This window comes from Hyperolius riggenbachi, chromosome 12, assembly GCF_040937935.1.
Source record: "Hyperolius riggenbachi isolate aHypRig1 chromosome 12, aHypRig1.pri, whole genome shotgun sequence".
NCBI lineage: Eukaryota > Metazoa > Chordata > Amphibia > Anura > Hyperoliidae > Hyperolius > Hyperolius riggenbachi.
The window spans coordinates 92,996,816-93,011,188 of NC_090657.1; the positions used below are offsets into that span (position 1 = coordinate 92,996,816).

At 44.5% G+C, this 14,373-nt stretch overlaps 1 protein-coding gene across 1 annotated transcript in view; it reads right to left on the reverse strand.

Annotated features, from left to right (window-relative positions):
- Positions 1-14,030, reverse strand: part of CTNNBL1 (catenin beta like 1) — a 66,931-nt gene extending 52,901 nt beyond the window's left edge. Inside the window, exon 1 of the mRNA XM_068263985.1 lies at positions 13,927-14,030. Coding sequence (XP_068120086.1) covers positions 13,927-13,956 — 30 coding nt within the window. The 5' untranslated portion in view covers positions 13,957-14,030. The remainder of the gene's footprint in view (positions 1-13,926) is intronic.
- Positions 14,031-14,373: the final 343 nt, after the last annotated feature.

Below are 14,373 nucleotides of genomic sequence, written 5' to 3' on the forward strand. Positions count from 1 at the left end.
ACAACTAAGGGCTGGTTCAGACGGACGCTTGCAGAGCGTTTACAGCCAGCGTTCAGGGCTTGGTGTTAAACGCTCCCATTCAAGTGAATGGGAGCGTTTGTACCAAGCTTTCAAGCGCGTTTACACAAACGCGGCGTTTGGGTCCCGATTTTCCCTGGCGTTCAAGGAGCCCCTGGAAGCTACATGTAGCTTCCAGGGGAGGTTAACCGCGACGGCTAATGTCCCCCTAGGGGAAGAAAAAACGCGACCGCATCCAAACGCACACGAACGCTGCTGAACGCGACGCCAGCAAACGCAACGCCTCCAAACGTCCGTCTGAACCAGCCCTAAGTTAAAGCGGAACTCTGTTCACCTAATCGTAACTGAGAGGGCCTTTGCATGCCTCAGGACACTTTACAGCAGGGGTGCGTCGATAACGATCTACCAGTCGATTGCAAAAGACTGGGTAGATCTTGATTGCACAAGCAGCAACGACAGCAGCCTTGCCCCTCCAGCCCTGCGCAGATATGCTGTTCTCACACGAGAGCAAAGTTGTTGGAGAAGCTGCAGACCAGTGGTATAGCAATGGAGGATACAGAGGTTGTGACTGCACCGGGACCCTTGGACCATAGGGGCACACTAGAGGCCCTCCCTCAACCACAGCAGTGTTCTCCCCAGGCTCTTTTAGCCGGGTGCTCCACCCGGCTAGTTTTTCTGAGCACCCGGCTGTCATCGGCTCACCTCCTCTTATTCTGTAAGCAGAGTTGATCACAGAAGCACCGGCCCTGCATTCTCTCATTTCGCCCCACCCGGCTACTTTTTCATGCCACCCGGCTGGAAATAAATTCTGGGGAGAACACTGCACAGTATTAGCTCTTCAAAAGGACTATTGCTTGTAATGATCACCTTTATATAGGTTTTAAGTGGTAAGTTTTAGTGGTAATCATGAATAAACTGTTCCCCTCCTCTGCTTACACCTCTCATACTGTGGATGCCCTTGGCAGGTTTTATGGCACAATGGCCTCGATTCATAAAGCATTCCCGCATGCGGAAATGCTGAAAACAGCTCACTTTACCGACCACATAGCAAAATCTGTATTCATAAAGGTTTTTTCTGCATGAAAAGCCGACATTCCTGAGAAGAACGATAAATCACCGCCTCGTGCGGTGATTATCTTAACAAAAGTAACAAAATGTCAAATCATAAAGATTAGAGGAAGCGGTATGCAGTCGGGGATTACCGCTACCTCGGATGTGAAGCGTGCGGAATACATTGCAGTGAATGGGACAGACCTCCCAAGCAGCAGCAGAGAGAGCAGCGCACTGATGAACTCAGCCAGCTCCTGAGTTTCCGCAAGGCTCTCGACAGTCTACCGACCAGCCTACAGCGGGAAATCTCCGCACTCCTATCACAACTAGAAACATTTTTATGAATGACCACCCAGAAGGCTGAAATACCAACAGCGGTGTTTCCCCGCACGGATTTACCTTACCGACACACTTTTATGAAATTGAGGCCAATATGGTTTGTTATGTATGGAATGCTTGGGGGGGGGGGGGGGGGGGAGGGGGGGGAGGAAGCCAATGTAAAACTTGCACTGGGGCCCAAAGCTCATTAGCTACACCACTGCTGCAGTGACCGATGAGACATGAGGAGCCATGCGTCAGCCAGCCAGAGGGAGCCAGCGCAGAGAGGACAGAAGAGAGCAGTCAGCAGACACTTGTCATGAGGAGCCTGACAAGAGTGAGTATCTCTTTTATGATAGGTGTACACCACTGAAAATTGACCAGGGCTGTGGAGTCGGTACAAAAATCCACCGACTTGGACTCCTTAGTTGAAAATTCCACCGACTCGGACTCCTCTAATTTGCATATTACAATCTTGTTGATTGAAAGTATGTAACATGAAATTCGTCTCTTAACTGCCAACGCTTAGGAATTTTAAAAGACAACTGAAGTGAGAAGGATATGGAGGATGAAGGATATTTATTCCCTTTAGTCATAGACTAAAACTTGTCCTTGGTAAGAGTACTTGTAAAAGGTACAGGCCGGAACAAAGAATATCTGTCAGGACCTAGGCAATGTAACTGTGGGTAGGTGTAAAAGTGATGTGCAGGTACTCTGCAGGGGAATGAGGAGATTACACATTCTTCATGCACAATCTGAACCAGGTGTTGATAGACAACACCTCTGTGTTCAATGTGCACAACATTCTCAGTGGATTTCCTGCAGCTCTGTGGAGAGTGCATATGTAGAGTATAGTACTACTATTAACAAAGTAAACCTGAGACTGATGAAATTAAAGTTTTATACATACCTGGGGCTTCCTCTAACCCACTTCAGGCTAATCAGTCCCTCGCTGTCCTCCTCCGCCACCTGGATCTTCTGCTATGAGTCCAGGTACTTGAGCCAGACTGGCGTAGTGCGCATGCACACACTCCGCCGCCAGGAGCGTACTACACCTGCGCAGCACTATTGCGCAGGTGCAGAACGCTCCTGGCTGTGGAAGCGGTATGCGGCCGGACTGCGCTGACTGGCTGAATTACCAAGACTCGTATCAGAAGATCCAGGTGGCGGAGGTGGACAGCGAGGGACTGATTAACCTGAAGGGGGGTGGAAGAAGCCCCAGGTATGTATAACACTTTTCTTTTCATCCTTCTCAGGTACCATTTAATTCATAGTCACCAAACCATATTTTAACAACATATCAAATTGTATACAATGAACAGAGGCGCCAAAAGTATAAGATTAGATTAAATGAGCTTAAAAACCAACTTAAATGGCAAAATTGAAGGAGGAAGTGGTGGTCTTACCTCCCTCAAGCAGACACGACAACGACTGCGATTCAGACAGTCAAACACATTTATTAGGAACTCCAAAAAGAAATGCAACGCATTTTGCAGGTTCAACCCCGCTTCATCAGGCAATATAGGGAGGAGTATCAAACAATCTGCACAAGGATTCAAATTAAGCGCCTCAGAGGCTATCCAGAGGCTCCCTTCCACAGAGGTAAGTATCTGTATGTGGTATGTGGCTGGATAGTGTAATGGTTAAAGAGAACCAGAGACAAAGCATCCTCATGTATTTTACTATACAGTGATGTGAAAAACTATTTGCCCCCTTCCTCATTTCTTATTCTTTTGCATGTTTGTCACACTTAAATGTTTCTGCTCATCAAAAACCGTTAACTATTAGTCAAAGATAACATAATTGAACACAAAATGCAGTTATAAATGATGGCTTTTATCATTTAGTGAGGAAAAAAAAACTCCAAATCTACATGGCCCTGTGTGAAAAAGTGATTGCCCCCCTTGTTAAAAAATAACTTAACTGTGGTTTATAACACCTGAGTTCAATTTCTGTAGTCACCCCCAGGCCTGATTACTGCCACACCTGTTTCAATCAAGAAATCACTTAAATAGGAGCTATCTGACACAGAGAAGTAGACCAAAAGCACCTCAAAAGCTAGACATCATGCCAAGATCCAAAGAAATTCAGGAACAAATGAGAACAAAAGTAATTGAGATCTATCAGACTGGTAAAGGTTATAAAGCCATTTCTAAAGCTTTGGGACTCCAGCGAATTACAGTGAGAGCCATTATCCACAAATGGCAAAATCATGGAACAGTGATGAACATTTCCAGGAGTGGCCAGCCGGCCAAAATTACCCCAAGAGCTCAGAGAAAACTCATCCGAGAGGCCACAAAAGACCCCAGGACAACAACTAAAGAACTGCAGGCCTCACTTGCCTCAATTAAGGTCAGTGCTCACGACCCCACCATAAGAAAGAGACTGGGCAAAAATGGCCTGCATGGCAGATATCAAAGGCGATAACCACTTTTAAGCAAAAAGAACATTAAGGCTCGTCTCAATTTTGCTTAAAAAACCATCTCAATGATTGCCAAGACTTTTGGGAAAATACCTTGTGGACCGACGAGACAAACTTTTTGGAAAGTGCGTGTCCCGTTACATCTGGCGTAGAAGTAACACAGCATTTCAGCAAAAGAACATCATCCCAACAGTAAAATATGGTGGTGGTAGTGTGATGGTCTGGGGTTGTTTTGCTGCTTCAGGACCTGGAAGGCTTGCTGTGATAGATGGAACCATGAATTCTACTGTCTACCAAAAAATCCTGAAGGAGAATGTCCGGCCATCTGTTCGTCAACTCAAGCTGAAGCGATCTTGGGTGCGGCAGCAGGACAATGACCCAAAACACACCAGCAAATCCACCTCTGACTGGCTGAAGAAAAACAAAATGATGACTTTGGAGTGGCCTAGTCAAAGTCCTGACCTGAATCCTATTGAGATGTTGTGGCATGACCTTAAAAAGGCGGTTCATGCTAGAAAACCCTCAAATAAAGCTGAATTACAACAATTCTGCAAAGATGAGTGGGCCAAAATTCCTCCAGAGCGCTGTCAAAGACTCGTTACAAGTTATCGCAAACGCTTGATTGCAGTTATTGCTGCTAAGAGTGGCCCAACCAGTTATTAGGTTCAGGAGGCAATTTGTTTTTCACACAGGGCCATGTAGGTTTTGAGTTTTTTTTCTCACTAAATAATAAAAACCATCATTTAAAACTGCATTTTGTGTTCAATTATGTTATCTTTGACTAATACTTAACGGTTTTTGATGAGCAGAAACATTTAAAGGGGGACTTCAGCCTAAACAAATATACTGTTATTAAGTTACATTAGTTATGTTAATTAGAATACATTGGTAATATAATCTTTTACCCATCCTGTTTTAAAAGAACTGGCAAATGTTTGTGATTCATGGGGGCTGCCATCTTTGTCATGGGGGCAGCCATATTTTTGGTTGAAAGGAGGTGACAGGGAGCATGAGACAGTTCCAACTGTCCTGTGTGCTGATCACCCCTTCCAGCTGCACACACTAGGCTTTAAATGTCAAATTCAAACTGTAAAAAAAAAAAAATTGCACCAAAACAGCAGAACAACAACAACAACAACATCAGAAATCCCATCATGTTTTGCACAGCATAAGGGGAAAACTGCCTGGGCAGTTTTCTTCTGTGCAGCTAAAAACAGGGCTGTGGAGTCGGAGTCGTGGAGTCGGGCAATTTTGGGTGCCTGGAGTCGGAGTTGGGAAAAAATGCACCGACTCTGACTCCTAGTGAATTTGTAACTGTAATTAAAATAGAAAATATGATAAAATGTTCTATTTCTCAAATAATAGTCATTAAAAATAATGTATATATACAGTAATAGCTGTGCTTAGTCCACAAAAATGAAATAAACCAATCAAAATGAGTTACTTGTGCTGCTTCAATAAAGCAGTCCCCGTATTTTTAAGGTCAGATATACATATCTGATTGTGACTGTATATATGATGTATACACAGGAATCTCTTATATATACTAAATAACATCTATGCTGTAAGAATAAAGCCTGATGTGTAGCTGTGTCACTAATAGAGATGGTCAATGAGATGGAAATAATTCTGCATTGATGCTGATTTATGCAAATGTACGCACTCCCTTTGCTGATGAAATCAAATAATTTGATAGGTTGTTAAAATTTGGTTTGGTGACTACAATTTAAAGGGTAACTGAGACGGATGAAAAGTAAAGTGTTATACATACCTGGGGCTTCCTCCAGCCCCCTTCAGGCTAATCAGTCCCTCGCTGTCCTCCACCACCCGGATCTTCTGCTATGAGTCCTGGTAATTCAGCCAGTCAGCGCTGTCCGGCCGCATGCCGCTCCCACAGCCAGAAACATTCTGCACCTGCGCAATAGTGCTGCGCAGGTGTAGTACGCTCCCAGCGGCGGAGTGTGTGCATGCGCACTACGCCTGACTGGCTCAAGTACCTGGACTCATAGCAGAAGATCCAGGTGGTGGAGGAGGACAACGAGGGACTGATTATCCTGAAGGCGGCTGGAGGAAGCCCCAGGTATGTATAAAACTTTAATTTCATCTGTCTCAGGTTTACTTTGTTACACAGTAGTACTACACTCTACATATGCACTCCCCACAGAGCTGCAGGGAATCCACTGAGAATGCTGTGCACATTGAACACAGGTGTTGTCTGTTTACAATCTCCTCATTCCCCTGCAGAGTACCTGCACATCATTCTTACATGTACCCACACTTACATTGCCTAGGGCCTGATAGATGTTCTTTGTTCCGGTTTGTACCTTTTACAAGTACTCTTACCAAGGACTAGTTTTAGTCTAAAGGGAATAAATATAGTAGTCTACATATCCTTCTCACTTCAGTTGTCTTGTAAAATTCCTAAGCGTTGGCAGTTAAGTGACGAATTTCACGTTACATACTTTTAATCAACAAAATTGTAATATGCAAATTAGATGAGTTGGAGTCGAGGAGTCGGAGGAATCCTAAACTGAGGAGTCGGAGTCGGTGGATTTTTGGACCGACTCCACAGCCCTGGCTAAAAATGAGATTTGTATAAAAGAAACAAAGTTCTGATGCTGTGAAACTGTTAAATAAACACCAAGCCTTTTCAGTGCTGCTGAGTCGATTTTTAGTCTGGAGGTTCACTTTAAGTGTGACAAATATGCAAAAGAATATTAGAGAAAACACCTACCCTGCTTTCTGTTTTATTCTTCACTGCTCAGCCTGCTTGTTATCAGCCCTGATAAAATCTATTTCTTACTTGTACTACACACAATTCATGATCTCATAAGTTTATTTTCTCTTCAAGTTTGCTTAAATGACAAGAAGTTAAACATTGTTACTGCTACTACTTTGTTACGGAATTTAATTCTGCTTTAAGAGCCTGCGCAAATGACATGAGCTCCAGATAAATACGTTTAATAATTGCACAGCTGACTACTTCTCCTCGATGCTCCGCAGGGGAGACGAAGCCAACGCTAGTACATACATCTGAAACAAGATAAATAACCGACATCTGCTTAGAACAAACAAAACAAAAATAAGAAAGCTTGAAGAGAAAATAATAAGAGGGGGGGCTGGGAAAGCCGTTTAATGTCTTCTGTTCTACATGACCTTGCTTAACAAAACCGGGCGGTAAGCAGCGCATTGTGCAGCTTGGGGTTACGGAGCAAGGCCAGACCTTGTTCCGGATGCAAGCGGTAATTTACCAATTAATAATTCATGCCTCTCGTTAGGCATTCACTAATCTTGCCCTGCCAGCGCACGCTGGCGCTCGGATGAAGTGCCGGGGATTTGGCGCCGTTAAGTGGATCCCTTCTGTCCGCCCGTCTCCCCGTGCTGAGGCCAATTTACTGCCTTTAATTAAAATTATTAATTACCAAGCACGAAAAGACCAATTTTATCTTGCGAAGACAGCGGGGGAAGACAGATTTTAAAACCGTGCAGAATAGATGATATTCCTCCGGCGCCGCTTCCTGGGTCTATACGCCCTCCCTGCGCTATGTCCTAGATGCCTCCAACCCGCTCAGCCCGCTGCAATAAGCTCAGAAAGGTTAATGCTTCAACCTGTAATTTCTGTAATCAGCCTTCAACTCTTTAATGCCCCCAGTGAAATCATTAGATATTAAACAGTTATGAAGCAGGAGAAGTTACAAGGTACAAGACATGATGTGAAAGCCAATTTGGAAGCAGACTGCATACTGATGTGCCCAATGTGCGTAGGAGGAAAAAAAAAATATACATTAAAAAAAAAGCTGTTTAATTGCCCTTTTAACACTCGCTTTGTTAATGTAAGCAATTCAATTTTGTAGCTTCAGTTTCTCTGGCAAGTTGTTAAAAATACTAAAGTGCGCTACAAAAATCTGACATGTTAAAGTAAACCCATTACCACCTTACGAAGGCTGCGACAAAAGTAGAACATCGGCTCCTTAAAGGGAACCTGAAGCGAGAAGCCTATGCCGGCTGCCATATTTGTTTCCTACCAGTTGCCTGGCAGTCCTGATGATCAATCTGGCATCAGTAGTGGCTGAATCACACACATGAAACAAGTATGCAGCTTGTCTTGACAGGTTTTTGTCAGAAACATCTGATCTGCATATGCTTTTTCAGGGTCTATGGGTAAAAGTACTAGAGGCTGAGGATCAGCAGGATAGTCAGGCAACTGGTATTGATTAGAATTAAATATGTCAGCCTCTATATCCCTCTCACTAAAGAGGCATATAGTGTAGTGTCAAACCACACACCTGAAATATGCATTTGGCTAATCCAGTCAGAAACACCAGATCTACATGCTTGGCCAGGGGTTAGGTCTAGATCACAGTACCAAGTGCTTTGCAAAGAGTTTTGAAAAACACATCCTTGTTGAATGAGAATTGTGGCAAAAATCAATTGCTGCGATTTTTGGGCAACACACGTTACTAACAAAACATTATTGTTACCAATGTACGTTACAGTAGCAACAGTCACTCTACCCTTGTACTGTACAAGCTAACAGCGGAACTCACTGTGTTAAATGCGGAAGTAGATGTAATACTGATGCACTGCATTATTTACACCGTTTGATGCATCAACCCCAGTGGCACAAAAAGAGGCTGGCATAGGTGGGTGCCACTGAGGTCCCCATTGCAATGCCGATCTCCTTATGGTTCCACTGGAAGTCAAAAGTTGCTTTGAGGTGAAAAATAATCAATGGCTTTCAAACCATTAACTTCACAAATCCTACTGTATTATAAAACATCAATATTTAATATTTGCAAAGAATTCTATTTTAAATCTCATAAAATTGTACAACTTCTAATGAGTCACCCACATGTGTTGGCAGTCTTCATTTGATAAACATTCTGTTATGGTCATATGTACCAGACTCCCATTTAACAACCTCATAGTCATCTGCACACGTATTCCCACTGGCACGATTATGCCCTTGTTTGGGTACATTTGTTGGTCATTCTGTTACAGTTTATGATTGCATGTGCAAATTCAGGCTCAGATTCAGCAAATTGTTCACTTCTGCCCACAAAAGGTCTCCTTGTCCAAGTGACCAGTGCTGAATGGTCTGACAGCTTTGGTGCACTTGTCTTTCTACCCAGTCACTTTGTATTTGTTTTTGTTGTGACCAATCCTTATCCATACTCCCTAGTTATTAGACCTCAGTCTGTTATGGGACTTGTCTACTCAGTGCCCACCCTAACATGTGATTGCTCTGATCCCTGCTGATTTCTCAACATTGGCCAGCATTCACAAAAAGCTTTTTGATTTTCAAAAAATAAATAAATAAAAATTACAGGTCAGTAGAATACTGCATTTGGTATTTTAGAATGTTTTTCCCCAATTCACAAATATTTAAACATGTGCAGCAGAAGTTTGGTAATTAACATAAAAATGTTGCTTCAATTCGCCAAGCCTTTTCCTGTAATGTATGTACCTCACTTCCTCCTTCAAGCCAGAAGGAGGAAGCGGTAGTGAGTCGTGGAACGTGGCCAACACTTCACGCGTGAAGGGAATGAAACGCAGAGGATCCCGTGGACTTATGGGTAAGTTAACCCTCCCCCCGTCACCCGTGGTCACAGCTGATTAATCAGCTCTTCATTAACATTTATATTCCGAGTAGCTACTCGGAAGAGTATTACTGGTGATCAGCTGGATCATCTCAGCAGAATGCTGTCCAGCTATTCTCCCTCCTCATTCCTCCTGCTCTGTCATGTGCCACTCATCATCCCTCTCCAAAGTAACAAAACATGGCACTAGCCTAGAGGCTAGACAGGCGTCTTCTACAGCATAGGCCTTTAAAATGTTATCTAATGGATCAATGCCTGATTCTTGCCAGGCAATAATGATTGCAAGTATGTACCTAGCTTTAGAACCTTTGCCTGCCACTAATGGCAGAATAAATAGCACCTGCAAAATATTACAGTTACAGATCCTACTGTAGGATAGTAGGATATAATTGGAGGATATCTTATTTTATAACTTCATCAATGTCATCGATATCAACTGTTCTGCAGAGTAGCTGGTTTAATTCCACTGGGACTTTTTTGTAAAAGTGACACTGATAGCAAAGAAAAGAGCCTCATTTTCAGTTATATGGCTTTTTTTTTTATAACACTGCATCATTCTCTAATATTTATAGTTTACACACCAAACTCTGCATCTTAAACTATGAAACAGAGCAGAGCTAATGACCCTTTGAACTTCCCTAAAGTAAAGTCTAATCTGAAGTTGTCTTTCACTGTTTCTTTGAGGTATAAGCGCTTCAGAAAATAGCACTTCTCTCTGACAAAATTAGTCGGAGAGCTCATAGAAGCTATTTTGTATAGATAACAAGTGAAGTTTCTTAACTCTTCTTGTACTGGAAACAATAGGAGACTCGTATCTTTGCTGCTAATGTTCTGTTTCTTAGCTGTATTACACATACAAATCATTACCTCATAAGTTTATTTTCACTTCAGATTCCCGTTAACTAACTGCGAACCACCACACGGATATTGGTGGTGGGTCCGCAGCCTCCTCTTGTTCCTCCGCAACGCATATATGCGTCATCTCGTGAGGAACGAGATTTGACAGTCATCAGCCTGCCAGGCAATGATCGTCGCTGGCAGGCTCTTTATTTTATTAATCAGCTATTTTAGTATTTATATAGCGCTGACATCTTATGCAGCTCTGTACAGAGTATATTGTCTTGTCACTAACTGTCTCTCGGAGGGGCTCACAATCTAATCCCTACCTCTATGTATTGTATAGTGCAGGGGTCCCCAAACTTTTTTTGGTCAAGGGCTGGGTCTACATACGTCAGACTGCTGGGGGCCGAAATATACATAAAATGTTGAAAAATACTGCATTGAACCTAGGGCTTAATTCACAAAAGGGTGCTAACTTAGTTAGCACGCCTAAAAGCCCTTTAGGACGCACAAAGCAAAGTTTAGCGCTGTTTGGTGCGCGCAAAACATTGCACCGGGTGCGACTAAACCATCGCACCGGGTGCGCCTAAAACATTGCACCGGGTGCGCATGAAACGTCACGCAGTGCGACATTTCAGGCGCACACGGTGCAACGTTTTAGTCGCACCTGGTGCGACATTTCGCGCGCACCACGCGGCGCTAAACTTTGCGCGCGATCAATAAAAGCTTTGGGCGTGCTAACTGCTTAGCACCCTAGTTAGCACACCCAAAGCTTTTAGGTGTGTTAACTAAGTTGGCACTCTTTTGTGAATCGAGCCCTAGGTATCGATTCCCCCAGTCATGCCCGGAGGAGACCTCCCTGCAGCAGCCATTCAGTCATGCAGCGCCTGAAGAACATCTTTGTGAGCATACCCAGGTGACAACCTGCCGTCCAATTGGACAGCATTGTCATCTGATGCAGAATTGGATTGGAAGCCAGCGAAAGACTGCTCACTGGCTTCTACAGTATGTGGATGGGTGGTACCAGCACTGCTATTCTATATGTGGGGCGCTGACATTTAAAGGTGCAGTGGGCCACATCTATAAGTCATACATTTTGTGTTTGAGGGGCCAGTGAAGAAGCCTCGGAGGGCCTTAGTTTGAGAACCACTGGCATAGTATATGTATCTAAAGGCTCATCTACACAGGTAGATGAGGCTGCGATCCGGCGGCTCGATTAGCCGCCGGATCGCCTCTTTCGCGTGCCCGCCGCATCCCCGCTCGTGCGCCGCATTCGATTCCCCGCCGGCGCCGCTCATCTTCCGCTCGATTCCCTGCCATTGTCCCCTCGCGGGGATCGAGCAGGGAATCGGCGGTGCGGAGATCCGTGCTGTCGGATCTTATCAATCGAGCCGCATCAGCGGCTCGATTGATAAGGAGCATCGCGGCTGCATCTACTCGTGTAGATGTGGCTTTAGTCTAGGGCCAATTAAAGAGGAAGGGGGGGGGGGGGGGATTTAAATAAAAAAAAAAATTATATTTTACTTTTACAGAATTTCAGTTTTTTTTATTCTGTTATATAATAAAAACTAAAAATAGCAGCAGCAATCAAATACCACCAAAAGAAAGCTCTATTTGTGAGAAGGAAATTAGGTAAAATTCATTTGGTTGCCAAGTTGTATGACTGAGCAATAAACCGTTAAAGTTGTGAAGTGCCGGATAGAAGAAAAATGGCCTGGTCACTAGAGGGGTATAAACCTTTGGGGCTCAAGTGGTTAAAGAGGAAACGTCTATTTGAAGATCACTTTCATAACGAGCTTGTGCATGTCTTAATATCAGGAGGAACTTTGTATGTGGCTATCAATGCGATAAGATTGTGCATGCCATATCAGCAGGAGAAGATTTGCATGGGGAGATTAGTGTAATAAAGTGCATGCTCCATGCACTCACATCACAAGGAGGAGGCGTGCATGGGAAGATGGGATAATGAGCATGGTACATGCACTGACACCACTAGGGTGAGCTGTGTATGGGAATTTAAGCATGATAAAGCACAGTGCATGCACTAATATAACTAGGCCGAAGTGTGTATGGACAGGAAAGTTTGATAGACTACAGTGCATGCAAGGATACCATCAGGAGGAGCGGTGTATGTGATAATCAGCACAGTACATGCAGTGCTCACCAGGGCAAGCTGCGTATGGGAAGATCAGTGTGATAAAGAGAATGGCACGTGCACTGATATCACCAGATCAGTGTACTAAACAATAGAACACATGCACTGATATCACCAGGAGGAGCTATATATGGGCAGGTAAGTGTCATAATCAGCATAGTGCATGCACTGAAATCACCAGGACAAGATGTATATGGTGAGATCAGTGTGATATCAGTGTATGGGGAGCGCAGAGCATGCACGGTTTTCAGCAAGACTATATATGGAGAGATAAGTGTAAAAAGGGGCATGGTGCATGCACTGATCACCAGGACAACTTGTATATGGAGAGATCGGTGTGATAAGGAGCATGGTGCATGCATGCACTGATCACCGGGACAAGCTGTGTATGGAGAGATCGGTGTGATAAGGAGCATGGTGTATGCATGCACTGATCACCGGGACAAGCTGTGTATGGAGAGATCAGTGTGAGGCTGCATTTCCACTTGTCCAGTGCGGAATCGCCGGGAAATCACCGCAGATGAAATCGCATGCGGGTGCGATTTTGCATGCGTTTTTCCCGCGATTTCGCATGCGATTTCGCATAGGGTAGTAGGTGGGCGATTTTAACCATGTCACTGCCTGTGTAAATTAACATTACCTCCTATGCGAAATCGCATGCGAAATCGCGGGGAAAAACGCATGCCAAAACCGCATGCGATTTCCCTATTAGATACATTGTATGCGATTCGCTTAGCGGTGTGCGGGGAGCGAATTGCCGTGCCGATTTTCCCCACACACAAAAACGCTCTGCACAACGCACAAGTGGAAACAGGCCCATCCACTTGTATTGGCTGTGCGAATCCGCATGCGGACAACGCATGCGGATTCGCTATAGTGGAAATGAGCCCTGATAAGGAGCATGGTGCATGCATGCACTGATACCCTGGACCAGTTGTGTATGGAGAGATCGGTGTGATAAGAAGCATGGTGCGACCTGGACCAGTTGTGTATGGAGAGATTGGTGCGATAAGGAGCATGGTGCGTCCATGCATGCACTGATAACCTGGACCAGTTGTGTATGGAGAAATCAGTGTGATAAGGAGCATGGTGCATGCACTAATATCTCCAGGACAAGCTGTGTATGCAGAGATGAGAGATCAGTGCGATAAGGAGCATGGTGCATGCACTGATCACCTGGGCAAGCTGTGTATGGATAGATCAGTGTGATAATGAGTATAGTGCATGCACTGATATCACCAGGACAAGCTGTATATGGAGAGATCAGTAAGATAAGGAACATGGAGCATGCACTGATTCCCAGGACAAGCTGTGTATGGAGAGATTGGTGTGATAAGAAGCATAATACATGCACTAATGAACAGTACAAGCGGTGAGATCAGTGTGATAGGGTGCAAGCACTGATATCACCAGGAGATCAGTGTGGTAATCAGCACAGTATATACACTCATATCACCAGAAGGAGCTATGCTGTTGTGCTGTATTCCCCTCCCCCACCCTCTTCTCGGTACCACCCGGCTCACCTGATACCTCAGCAGCTCCCCTACATCCATTTCCACCGGTTCGCCTCACTGCAGTAAAGCGAGGAAGTCACTGCACCGTCACAAGTGGAGCGCTCTGCCACGCTGCCGTAAAGCACGTCAGGTCCCAGATGGCGTAAAAAGTCACAAGAAGGAAAATGCTGCCGCACAGATGTACGTCATATGAGCGCCGCTCCACGTTGGAGTGGACTGGATTGAGAAGAGAAGGGGCGATGGGAGAGCCGATCTGTTTTCATCATGTTATAATTGTCAATATGCTGCACGTTGTGTCCGGGGTAGCTCTGTGCTGCTACCGCCTATGAGTGTTTCAGGGCTAAGCTCACACTGACGGTTATTTATGTTCCATATTCAGAACGAATCCGTTTGTAGACCCTGAACTGTGAGATGTAGTGGCGTAGCTAAGGAGCTATGGGCCCCAGTGCAAGTTTT